Genomic DNA, 13478 nt, shown 5'->3' with positions numbered 1-13478 from the left:
AAGTAGAAATAACTTTTAAATGCTTGCTAACTCTGCTGTTTAGCCTACTGACACCTGCATAGGTTGCTAAAGGGGATCATCTTGGCTCTGAAATAAATAGTATGAATCTCTCTGGATTAAGTACTTCTGTGTCCTCTTATATATGTAATTCATTTTTCTGGTGTTTTGGCCCAGTATTGTCAATTGGAGTTTTGCCTTGTGGCGTGAAGAAGGAAAACGACAGTGATGTGTTTTCCAAAGGCCCTATGAGAAACCTGTCTATAGAGGTCCCTCAACCCATGCTTCAATAGATGAATACTAAATATAATAATCTTTTTCCATATCAGTTAGCCTTCCTTCTCTAGGAAGGGTCGACTGAGGATGTGATATGATTTTTAGAAAATCAAAGAAACACAGTATTAGATTTCTAGGGAGAAAACATGGATTTTGATTTGACCACATCTGCCGATTTATTTGCTTTTTAACAAAATTGTGCTGGGACACATGTATTTCCTATTACTTGGTTATTCTGAGGAGTGACTAGACTTTCTTGTTTATGTAGACCCTTTGTAAACAGGAGAGCTGTTGGCCCCTGTGAATAAATGCAACTTTCTAGAATTTCTATGACGTGGAAGTAACTGTCTTGAGTTAAAAAGAGATATCAAACTTCTTCCTTCTGTTTTTGTTTCCCCCTGAATGAGGGAGTCAGGAGGCTGGTGTTGAGGAAGACTAAATAAGAAGAAAGGTAAACCAATGATATTAAAGGCAGGAAAAGTGTTATTAAGAAAAAAAATATAGAACATATTAAATTGTGATCTTAAAATAAGCATAATATTAATTTTTAAAAAACCCAAGAACTACCAGGGATAGAATTGTAAGCACCTATGCTCATTTTAATGTGATTTTATGACTGTGCCATAGCCTAAATTTCAATTAGGAAGCTTTCCATTCCAAGTAACAGAAAAACCAAATCAGATTGGATTAACGAAATTTGTTTCATGAAAATGCAGTGATATGAGTTCCAGAACTGGTTAGTCTGGAGCTTAGTGATGTCACTGTGGACTCTGTTTCTTCCATCTATTCATCTACATCTATCATGTACAAGGTAGGCTTCACTCTGAGGCTGCGCCCCCTGAGGTTATAAGACATCTGTCATCACAATTAGGTCTACTTACTTTCTCTTTCTTATCTAGACAAAGAGAAAGTGTTTTCCTCAAATAACTAACAAAAGTTCTGAGATTCCTCCCATTAATTGGCTTAAATGGAGGTCATTTGAAATAATATCTATGGCTTCTAGCAATCAAACCTCAACCCTGGAACTGATGGAGGCACTATTCCCATCTAAACAACATGACCACAGAATCGATGTTGGGAAGGCAAAAGACTTTTCACTATAGATGCTCTGGGAGACAGTGAATTCAAAATTCCTCATTCTGGTTTCTTTTATGACAAGCAGTGAAGGATACTATAGTAACTTTAAAGCTGTTAGAAATTTCACTGCTTTTATTGGAGCCCTTTCTGAGAGATATTAGAGAAAGTGAGATTGTGAGATTATCAAATAGTCTCCTTATTTATGTTACTCATACTTTTCTTCTTTGAATCACATAAAAAGTATACTGATTCACATACTGGTTCAATTTAAAGAGTAAGAAATAATTCTTAAATTCTATATCAGAGGATGAAGATCAATGACACTGAAGCTGGGAACTGCTGCGAATGCTTTACCAAAACCAGAATAGAATCTAATTTAGCTGGTCAAATAGACAACAAATATCAGAATTTACAAACATCCTTTCACTGGCTTTCTGAAAGGCAATACGTTTTTTACTTTATCAGAATAAATTATCTGATAAAACTTTTCCAATACTAACTCATACCAGTTGCCTGTTCTCCTAAATTCAGTGTAAGGTGGTTGTATACTTTCTAATATAGGTTGAGGTCCACCTGCCCTCTGGAAATCTTTGCCCATGGTGCAATCAATACTTGAGATTTTTGGCTACAAGTTTTGGAACTTTCTCTCCTGAGGGCTGGGAGAGGGTAAGAGAGAGTAAAGACACATTATTCTTTCCTTTAATATTCAGTTTCTTGACATGCCACAAAAACTTTATTTGAGAGTATTTACTCCTGCACTGAGAAATGAGTAGTTCAATCGTATTCTTGACAGGATTCCTAATGAATGCACTACTTTGCATTGGAAATTTCTTAGGCGTTTAAAGAATGCTAATGAATTCTAGCCATTCCCACAGCTGTCCTGGCCCTTACCTCACATGCACCTCCATTTTCTACTTTATAATTCCAAATGTAAGAATCCCAGCTTGTTTCTTTGTTGCCATCCTTGTGGTTTGGCATCAAGAATAAAAAAAATGGTCTAAGAATTTAAAAACTATGTCTGCATATTATTAAGTTACTTATGTGATTTCCCAAATGTAATTGTTCAATCAATGTTTCCCAAAGTGTGTTCTGTGGAATCCAAGTGTCAGAGAATGTTAAGAATAGTCTGCAATAGTTTCTTGATGAAATATATTTAGGAAAACATGGGTTTAATAAATTTAAATGGATGACTAGCTTAGCTCAGGCCCTTAACGTGCATTCTATATCTCTAAGAAAAAAAGATATGCAGTGCTTTCCACACATTTTTGGCTATGAAATCTTTTTCTGGAAGAGCATTTCCTATAACATATCTGAGGAATGCAGTTTGGGAATGCTCCTTCCTGCCAAATTACCATTTTTCTGGGAGTCTATTATCTGCTTACCCTTTGTCAACCTTTGCTATAGGATGTTTCTAGGATTCTATTCCATGACAAAATCCAGTAAGATGAACTTTGTCATTTTTTCCAAGGAATAGTAGAATGGAAAAAGGCCCCAAAGCTATTCTCTCAAGAAGAGCAGATCTGATTCAAAATCAGAAGCTTTGATTCATCTTAATTGTATTTCTAAGGGCAGAGGACGTTTACCATAATCTTTAGCTGGATCCTTTTTCCTATCTTAAAGTACATTCTGCTATATAAATACGAAGTCATAATAAACTTGGAAAATGTAACATTGTAGTTTTAGATGCCTGACGTAAGTTTTATGGAAGCATTTTTTGCAACTCACTTTTAAGGTGAGAATAAACACTGCACACAAAAACTGCAAATGTAGGTAGGGATCTGGTGTCAGCTACAAGTTTGTGTTAAGAGCTGAGCCTGCCTCATGAGAATAGATCTCTAATTATCTGTGTTAAGGGGCTGCAGCTGTAAAGCTCACAGGCCACTCCCAGAGCAGCAACATGGCCACATGATGGCAAGGCTCTGCTAGGACTGAATACCCAGATGAATGATCTCTTTATTCAAACCTAGATTATATTCATTGTAGAATTTTGGTAATCAAATAAATTCTAATAAATTGTCTTATCTGGTGTATATAAAATGTTCTTTTTTTATTATAAAAGCAATAGATGGTTACTGTGGGCAAAACACACAAAAACATGCAGATAAAATAAAAATCATTCATAACCTCACTAACTAGAAATAACTGCTACTGAGAGAGGTCCAGTCAAGATGGCAGAGTAGGTAAACACTGTGCTTGACTCCTCTCATGACCACATAAAAATTACAACTAAACTACAGAACAACCATTATTGAGAGTTGCTTGAAGTCTAGCTGAACAGAAGTATTACAACTGGGGACACACAGAAGAGGCCATCTCGAGACTGGTAGGAGGGGCAAGGACATGGAATGGACTGGTCTCCATACCTGCCTCTAGCGGTTGAAAATTGGGAGGGATATCTTGACTGCAGAGGTCCCCTCAGGGTTCCACTATGGGAAGAGAAGTCTCTACAACTTCTGGCTGTTAAAACCAGCAAAAATTGTGGCTGACTGAGACAGAGGGCTGCAGGAGTGGCAGACGTTCCTCTTAAAGGGCCCACATATAGACTTACTCACTAATGGACTCACTCACTCTGAACTTCAGTGCTGGGGCAGCTGCTCAAAAAGTGCCAAGGACATATGGAGAGGAACTGGGTTGTCCGGATTCAGGGAGAGAGCTGAACGGGCAGCTCTCTCCCAGACAGAGTGCTGGCAGAATCCACTGTTCTTTTGTCGAGCCCTCCCTGCTCCCAGTGTGCAAATGCAGGAGGCTACCATACCTGAGTCTCCATAAACCTGGCCAACACAGGTCACCCCATTCAGGTGATTCCCTGAGACCCCGCCACACCCAACATGCAGGCCCACCAAGGCTTCTTCCAGTGGATTTTCCGTACAAATGGCCTGTCTTGGCTTATGCTGTGGACTTTCCTAAAATCTCTCAAAGGTTCACAAAGCCCAAACAAAGAACATCTGGCCTGGGTGTGCCCATATCTCTTATTGAGCAGTCTCAAGCCCAGCACTAGTGGCAGCTGGCCTTGGTTTACGGCTTGGTCTCTCAAGGCACCTCTAAGTCCAGCATGGGTGGAGGCCATCTGTGGATTGCTTGGTGACTTGTCAGGTGGCGCTGGGCAGGGCATAGGCTGTGGCTGAACTTGGCCTGTGGCAAAATCCCTCCCAGGAGTCCTCAGGGCTGGCACACCTGGCGTCCAGTTCTGACTGAGTGGGAGCACCATTGAGGGTGGCATCTGAAGATGACACACCCAAAGGACAGATAGTATAGGCAGTAGAGCCCTGCTAAAGTGACTTTTGCTCCATAGGGTCACCCCCTCACCAGTCAGTCCTCACAACCAATCAGCTTGAGAGTCATTTCCTCCCACTGGTGTACAAACAGCAAGCAAGGCTCAATTACAACAGAAGGGCACACACAATCCACACAAAATACACACCTGGAACACCTAGCTTAAGTGACCAAGGAATACTGTGCCACCAGGCCCCACAGGACACCAAGTACATAAAGCCACTCTACTAAGAGTGGGAGACATAGTTGTCCTACCTATAACATAGAAACAAACACAGGGAAGCAGCCAAAATGGGGAGACAAACATGTCCCAAACAAAAGAACAAAACAAAGCTCTAGGAAAAAAAAAAAGCTAAACTAAATGAAGACAAGCAATCTACCAGATACAGAATTCAAAACACTGGTTATAAATATGTTCAATGAACTTAGGGGAAGAATAGAGGAACTCAGTATTAACTTTAACAAAGAGATAGGAAACATAAAAATTGAGATAGAAAATAAGTCAGAAATGAAGACTATAATAACTGAAATAAAGACTACATTAGAGGGAATCAACAGTAGATTAGATGAAGCAGAGGACTGAATCAATGATTTAGAAGATAAAGTAGCAGAAAACACCCAATCAGAACAGCAAGAAGAAAAAAAATCCCCCCCAAATGAGGATAATTTAAGCGGCCTCTGGGACAACATCAAGCATACCAACATTCACATCATAGGAGCACCAGAAAGAAGAGAGCAAGTAACTGAAAACCTATTTGAAGAAATAATGACAGAAAACTTCTCTGACCTGATGAAGGAAATAGACATACAAACCCAGGAAATACAGAGAGTCCCAAATAAGAAGAACCCAAAGAGGCCCACACCAAGACACATTATAATTAAAATGTTAAAGCTTAAAGACAAACAGAGAATCTTAAAGCAGCAAGAGAAAAGCAGTTAGTTAACTACAAGGGAGCTCTCATAAGACTATCAGCTGATTTCTCAACAGAAACTCTGCAGGCCAGAAGAGATTGACATGAAATATTCAAAGTTATGAAAAACAATGACCTACAACCAAGACTACTCTACCCAGCAAAGCTATCATTTAGAATCATAGGACAGATAAAGAGCTTCTCAGACAAGTAAAAGCTAAAGGAGTTCATTACCACTAAACCAATATTACAAGAAATGTTAGAAGAATTTCTTTAAAAAGAAAAAATAGATCGAAATATAAATAATGAAATGGCAATAACTTATCTATCAACAATTACTTTAAATGTAAATGGATTAAAACTCTAATCAAAAGATAGGGTGACTGGATGGATAAGAAAATAAGACCCTTACATATGCTGCCTATAAGAGACTCACTTCATATCAAAAGACACAGAGAGACTGAAAGTAAAGAGATGGAAAAAGATATTTCATCAAAATAGAGACAAAGAAAAACAAAAAACTAGGGTAGCAATACTTATACCAGATGGAATAGACTTTAAAAGAAAGGCTATAACAAGAGAGGATCCAGTAATCCCACTTCTGGGTATTTACCTTAAGAAACCCAAAACACTACTTTGAAGGGACATGTGAATCCATATGTTCATTGCAGCATTATTTACAATAGCCAAGATAAGGAGGTGACCTGGGTATCCATCAATGGATGAATGAATAAAAAAGAGGTGATACGTATAGACAATAGACTATTATTTAGTCATAAAAAAAAGAAATGGAGTCTCACCATCTGCAACAACATGGATGGATCTGTAGGGTATTGTGTTGAGTGGATTAAGACAGAGAAAGACAAATGACATATGATTTCACTTATATGTGGAACCTAAAGAAAAAAATAAATAAACAGAAATAAACTCATGGATACAGAAAACATTTTGATGGTTGCCAGATGGGAGGGGGTTTGGGAGGATGGATTAAAAAAAAGAGAAGGGATTAAGAAGCACAAATTGGTAGTTACAACATAGTCATATAGATGTAAAGGATAGCATAAAAAACACAGTCAATAATGTAGTAATAACTATGTATGGTGTCAGGTGGGTACTAGATTTATCGAGGTGATCACTTCATTGGTTATATAAATGTCTAATCACTATGTTGTACACCTGAAACTAATACAATATTATATTGAAATATAATAGAGATACAAATTCAGCAAAAGTTTTTTTATACTGTAGCCTTGAATATTGATAAAGTGCTTCTACAACTTGTACTGTATTACTACTAATACATGGTAATCTCGATGCTAATAAAAACTGCTAATATTTTCTTTATGCTAGAATATGACCTAAATGCATTATATTAATGTTATTAATAACCACTATAGGATATGTTCTATTATTATTCTCATTATGCAGGTAAAGAAAACAAGGTAAAGAGAGGATAAAAGTCTTCCCCAAGGTTACAAGGTAGAAAGGGATGAAGTTGAATTTGAAACTGGACATTGCAAATCCATAGTCTGTGCTCCTTCTTTAGACTGATATTAACTGAGTTGTTTAGTAAGGTACAGGCTGCCTTCATTGTGGGCGGAGTGTAGCTCTAAATAACTGGAATCTTAGTTGGCTTGATTCTGATTCCTTTAGCATGTTCAGATACAAAGATGCATTCCAAGAGGCAGGGATGGGGAATGAGAAGATAGAGAGAGAAAGCAAACTCTAGTTGAAAGGAGTGTGTCCCTCAGTGCAGCAGCAGGCCAGAGGCCAGGAGCTAAGGCAGAAGGAAGGATCTAGTTTCCTGTGAATAGGCCAATGATTTTAAGAGCGATGATACACGAATTTCAATTTGTTTTTCTTTCTTGCCTTATAATTTGGCCATGCTATCCTCAAGTCATATTTAAGTTTATTAAACCACAGAGTCATCTGTTAGCTGGTCTCTGAAGAATAAAGGAGTGATGGGTTGTATCCAAGTTTAGGGCTTAAGTATAGAAGGAATGATGAAATCAGTGAAGTTGACTGAAGCAGCAGCCTGAGGAAGTGGTCAGGCATAGAGAGTGGAAAACAAAAACCAGGGTGCGCTGAAGATCTTCGGAAATAACAGCAGAGAGGGCCAGAATAAATGAGTATATAGCCCTGTAGGATGGGGCATGGATTTACATTTGGATATTATGGGAAGCTCAATCCTGTAAGTCTTGAAAACTGAGGACACTTGAGTTACTTATATAATGTCGCAAAACGTGACATTTTACTTACAAAACTTGAATCATGATATGTATCATGTGATACCATGACTTTATGTAGCAATTTGTGTTTTTTTAAATACTTCGAATGTTTTTGAAAACACAAATTTTCAATGACAGAATGTCATTATAATGTACCATGATTTTCACAACTATTTCCCTAGCCATCTAGGATGTTTTCATTTCTTTTTGGCCATTAAATAACAATGTGAGACAGGGATGCCCATTATCACCATTTACTAGACATCTTAACAATACAATAAGACATGAAAAAATGAAGACATAACTGGAAAGAGATGAAATAATCTTTTCTTTTTGTAGATAATGATTGCTACATAGAAAAATCCAAGAGAAATGATGAACAATGTAATAAAATAAGGGAGTTCAGCAAAGTTTCTGGGTCTAAGAATAACATGAAAAAATCAGTGATATTCTTGGATGCTAACAGTACCAATTAGAAAATTATAGTCCTATAAATTTAATTTTGATCAAAATCCCAAGAGGCATATTAGAGAAACTTTACAGCTTATCCTAAAATTCACATGAAAGAGTAAATGTCTAAAAATGGCCAAGGCAATATTCTGTCTTTTGAATCACTCAGAAGAAAGAAGGAAACTATCAAGGGGAAGGGCATGGTTCGGCAAAACACCGAACGTGGGTGCTTGTAAACTCGCCATCACTGATGAAAATACACAAATAATGCTATCTAAAAGTTTTATGGACTGTAGCAATACCTGCTGACTAATGGCTCTTTTAGCTTCTTTCTTTAATGACCCAACACTCAGAAAGTAAATATTTTTCATGGCCATTTCTTGATATATTTGTCAAATGAAAGGACTCACAGCCGAACAAGGTAGTAATACCTGACAGAAAAGCAAAGAGGAGATTCAGCTATAGGTTGCAAACTGGTGGCCTGAGAATGAAATTAGACTTGCAGATATATTTTTTGGAGCCTCACAATTTTAATTGGCATTGTGTTGGAAGCTGTTTTGAATTGCTGTAATATTTAAAAAGCTAGAGATTTCATATGAAAACAACTGGTTGGAGCCAGCTAGTTGCCACCTTCTTGAGAGAGAACTGTGCTCTTCCCAGTTTGCCATAGTCCACGCTACTCTTTATTATCCGCTCTGGTTCTCACTTACAATGTCTAACTGGTCCCTCTAGTCGGTTGAGTTGGTAACCCATGACTTGGATAAAGCCAAAAAACGGAGAGGAATTCTTTTGTGGTCTAGATTAGCACACTTAAAAGGAGTCCATAGGTCTTGAAAAAGCCAGTGGAAAGAAAGCTAGTTTAAAATATCTGAGGTAAAATGTTTTTAATAAAGACATTCTTTATAGATCACATATTAGATTAACAATATTTTTCTTCATTTTGAAGTGTTTTGTATTAAATGGACTTTCATTTAACAATGAATATACTAAACTACTCTGATAGCCACTAAAACTGTTATGAAAGTCAAAGAATTCACTTTTCTATGGAAACAGCAGCAACTACTAACTGCCTACCAAACTTTGCGAAGAGGCAGAATACAACTTGTGGTGGCAATTAGAATATTGCATCTTACAGCGACAGAAATTTTCAAAGATTTTGCTTGCTATTACCACCATTTACGAATTTGGGACAGAGTACCAGGCAAGACACAGGTGTGTTTTGGAAAGCTAACAGTATCACAGGATGCCACCGTTTCACAGCATATTTATTCCCTGGTTCAACAATGGAGAAAAAGGCCCTCAGTGAAATGGAGTGTATATGAGGGAATCTTGGCACAGAGCTGGGGAAAGTGGCAGAATATGGTGATTTTAAAAAGCTTGGTGTTTTCTAGCCAGTGCTAGAAGCTGACCATCATTTGGTTGTTTCGGATAATTTCCACTGGCACTTGCGTGGTCTCTCCTGGTTGTTGTGTGTATCATCGAGGCGTTTGAATCCTTCAGTGAAAGGCAATTCCTTAGTGACTCCTACAACCAGCTGGTTAATTAGAGTTGCCTTAAATAATTGACCCCCAAAATGCATAATATGCATATGTAAATATGCATCATTGCTGTCATTTGACTCTGTCACCCTGGACGAAAAGCTATAAGAGAGTTTGACTCTCTCTTCCTCAACTAAAAAATCTACCTGACCTCTTCCAAAAAACAAAACAAAACAAAACAAAACAATGGAATACAAAGTTGATTTGAGTATTTTATTTATAAATGTACATTTACTATAAAAGCTGTTGCATTTTAGACAACTTAATATTTTTTACTATTTCTCAGAGGCATTTTAGAATAAATATTTTAAATGAAGGTTAATGTAACTGATATAGAACATTGGCCCACCCAGAACAGTAACATCTTTTGGACAGACTCACATATGAGGTGGAGCATTTCAGTTTGTTAAGTCTTACACTGTGTATAGAGTAACTACAATATGTATTGCATTAATAACACTACATAGAAAGAATGAGGAAACATCATGAAAGTTTGCTAGTGAAAACCAGTTACCCATTTTTCTTAAGAAAGAGTAGGGACTAGCTTTTGGAGTATGAAAAAAAAATCAGATCTACTTCCTCAGGAACAATAAATCATTCACTTGCTTCATCTGTTTTCTAAGCAAACACATTTACATTGCGGCTCAGCAGAGTAGAACATTTTTTTTTCCCTGTGATCTCAAAGATTATTTGAAAAGAAATAGATCATACTCATTATGCTGCATTGGAAAAAACAAGATCTAGTCTGCCTGAGCTGCCATGTAACAGACTGCAAATGAAATATAAATCAAATATAAATAGAAACAGTTGGCAATTAGAATTTAGAAAATGTTGGAGATTATTCTGTGCTGGTGCCTATTGTTCATTATGGGAAAGCACATTTCGCAGTCGGAGAATGGGCTTTATTTTTCTTGACTTGATTCTAGCTTCAATACATGTACAATGAGTCTTACTAAGAAATATGTATAAATGGGTTTGTGAAACCAGAAGAGAATGTGCAATATTCATATAATCCTCACATAACGGATGAAGTTCCACATGTAAAAAGTATTCTATAAAAACCGGTTATGAATGATCATATTGTACATGTTTTGTGCATTATTTCTGGTAAAGTATTCTGCTAATATCATGCAAAGTGTAAACATCCACATTATCAAAATATTTAATAAAACATGCAGGTGGTTAATCAAAATATTGAACTTAATCTGTAAATTTTTAAAACTTTTTTCTTTTTAAATTTTTCTATTTTTTTTTTCTGTTTAATTTTTTCCCCCTGTGAAACAGAAAATATCTCCACGAGAAGTCAGGAACTTGGAAGCGACTTCAGCTCTCCTCAATGCACTGCACCTACAATTCATCATCGACTGTGCAACAGCTTCGCATTTTCTAAGGCACAATTTTTAATGAAATGATGTGTAAATTTCAATCTAACAGCAGTTCACCCAGATGACAAAATGGTCAAAACACCTCAAGTGGCTGAGAAAATTTCTGCACTTACATAGAATCTGCATGCAGAGAACCATCTAGCACGTAAATAAATAACTGCTAGCCATACTCAATAAGACACAAAAAAATTATTGCTTTTATAACAGAAAACCATCTACTCGATCTCCTTTTATGACTACATTAACCTATTAGGAGGATATCCATAGTCTACATTCACAAAATGTCATCTTCACTTATTTGCCATTATTTTAAGGCAGAATAAATAATTCCCCTCCCCAGTCTTAAAAGAAAACAGCCTGGAGATTTAAAACACAATTTTTTTTAGTAACTTGATTCTCTTCTTGGTCAGCAGAAACTCATCACACAGGGTAAAAATTAACCAGCTCTGCACAGGAGTTCCTCTCTAAATGTCTCCATGAGCAAGGTCCAGAATTCTTGATAGTAAAGAGAGTTGGTGATGTAGGAGAATGAAAGAGAGCAGATATCCATTGGAGTGGGTGGGGTGTATATGACTGTAGGTTCTTGATCATACACCACCTGCTTATCACATCGTATGTCATTTGGATTCTATTAGGATGAACTTAACGCTTTTCTTTAGACACCTGTGTTTCAGGCCCTCAAGGAGAACTTGCAGGCAAGGGAAAGCAGTGGTCTCATCTAATGATGGACTGATCTCGATGAGAGCTTCCATATGTCTTATATTGAGTCTCTTATTGAATCTAGAGCCTGAAAAGAAGCAAGCAACAAAGCCCTTATGGCTAGCAGTGACCCATCATGCTTTTGAAGATTAAACTTCCTCACAGATTTTGGTAATAATGTTGGAAGTGATGACTAAAATATTTCCCTCTGGTTTCTTCCTACCCTTGGGCAATGTCCCAGAGTGTAAGTCTAGTTGATATTGCAAGGGTTCTCTTTATTTGATGGACCAATCTCTATTAATGACATAACTTCCAAAGTACATAAAACCTAATACTAACGGTGTAATAATTTATTGGTATGACTTCTACCTCAAAAGGTAAGTAACACAAATGTTTCGCAACTACAGTATATATTATCAGACTAGTGTCTTTGCATTAAAAACGAGTTACAGGTCAGAGCTTTATGATGTGATTTTTAGTTTCTGAAATGCATAATTTTATGCTTTTGTCTTAGAAGACCACATGTCTCAACTTGGCAATTCTTGTACTTTCTGCAGCTCAATTTTATAAACATAAAATGTTTAATTCCTAGAAATACTAAAACAAAACACGTTTATTGAATCATTTATCTCATTAACTCTCAAAGAAGAGAATAACACGTTTTAAACCATAAGCCTATTTGACCATGCTAAGACCCTTTTTTGAACTATTCAGAATCATTAAAATTTAATTTTTTGTGTGTATACTGCACAAATGCAAAAAACCCAAACCAAAACAAAACAACGACAACAGGAAAAACACAAACACTGTGCTACAAAAGAACAGATACCATCTTTTAGAATAGCTTTTCAGAAAGTAGATGAATGCTGAGAAGCCCCTGAACCTGGGATTCTGATAGACAACTGCCAGGAGACATTCTCAATAAAGAAATGGTGAGTGATCTGGAAGCTTGAAAACCGTGTCACAAGGTTGTGGGTTGGCCAGCACCTGTGATAAAGAAATCAAAGTAACACTTGGTTGAAGTTGTTAATGCTTCTTGATTCATATTTTTAAAAACTTCTCAAATTAGCCATGACCTCTAGGGAAGGAAACTTGTGCCACCTGCTACTCGAATTGTGGTCCAAGGAGCAGCAGTACTGGTATCACCTAGAGCTTGTTAGAAATGTGGACTTTTAAGCTCCATCCCAGAACTTAACAAGGAGCCCAAGTGATTCATATTTCCTATAAAGGAGTATGATCTCCAACCAGTTTTCTACTTTGTCTTCTGGGGCAAATAAACAAGAAAATAATCATTCTTCTCTCAGTTTCTTTACTTTGTTTTCTCTAAGAATAAATACATTGCAACAGGAGGAATTTGATGTATGATCTAGAAAACAGGATTGCTAGATTTAGCAATTAAAAATATAGAACATCCAGTAAAATTTGGATTTCAGATAAACAACAAACGTGAATTTTTAGCATAAGTATATCCCATGTGATATTTGGGATATACTTGTGCTAGACATACGGTATTTGAGACATATACATAGGAAAAAAATCATTGTTTACCTGAAATTCAAACTTAACAGTCAAAAAACATTTAACTGGGCATCTTGTATTTATCTGGCAATGCTATTTAGGAAGAGTGGTTTGGGCCACATTTCC

At 36.8% G+C, this 13478-nt stretch overlaps 2 protein-coding genes across 18 annotated transcripts in view; one reads left to right on the top strand and one right to left on the bottom strand.

The window, feature by feature from the left end:
• The window catches only part of PHOX2B (paired like homeobox 2b), a 43781-nt gene extending 32641 nt beyond the window's left edge, over positions 1-11140 (top strand). Inside the window, exon 6 of the mRNA XM_015597488.1 lies at positions 11035-11140. Coding sequence (XP_015452974.1) covers positions 11035-11140 — 106 coding nt within the window. The remainder of the gene's footprint in view (positions 1-11034) is intronic.
• LIMCH1 (LIM and calponin homology domains 1) overlaps positions 9950-13478 on the bottom strand; it is a 336436-nt gene continuing 332907 nt past the window's right edge. For 9 of the 17 annotated variants that reach the window (XM_015597532.2, XM_015597537.2, XM_006922457.3 and 6 more), the window contains one exon: positions 9950-12821. In XM_015597532.2, the coding sequence (XP_015453018.2) occupies positions 12796-12821 (26 nt within the window). In that variant the 3' untranslated portion in view covers positions 9950-12795. The remainder of the gene's footprint in view (positions 12822-13478) is intronic. The other 8 variants (XM_015597531.2, XM_015597533.2, XM_025040276.1 and 5 more) reach the window with 2 other exon arrangements.

This window comes from Pteropus alecto, unplaced genomic scaffold (genome assembly GCF_000325575.1).
Source record: "Pteropus alecto unplaced genomic scaffold, ASM32557v1 scaffold57, whole genome shotgun sequence".
In the NCBI taxonomy this organism is placed as follows: domain Eukaryota; kingdom Metazoa; phylum Chordata; class Mammalia; order Chiroptera; family Pteropodidae; genus Pteropus; species Pteropus alecto.
This window is presented reverse-complemented; position numbering and strand designations above follow the sequence as displayed.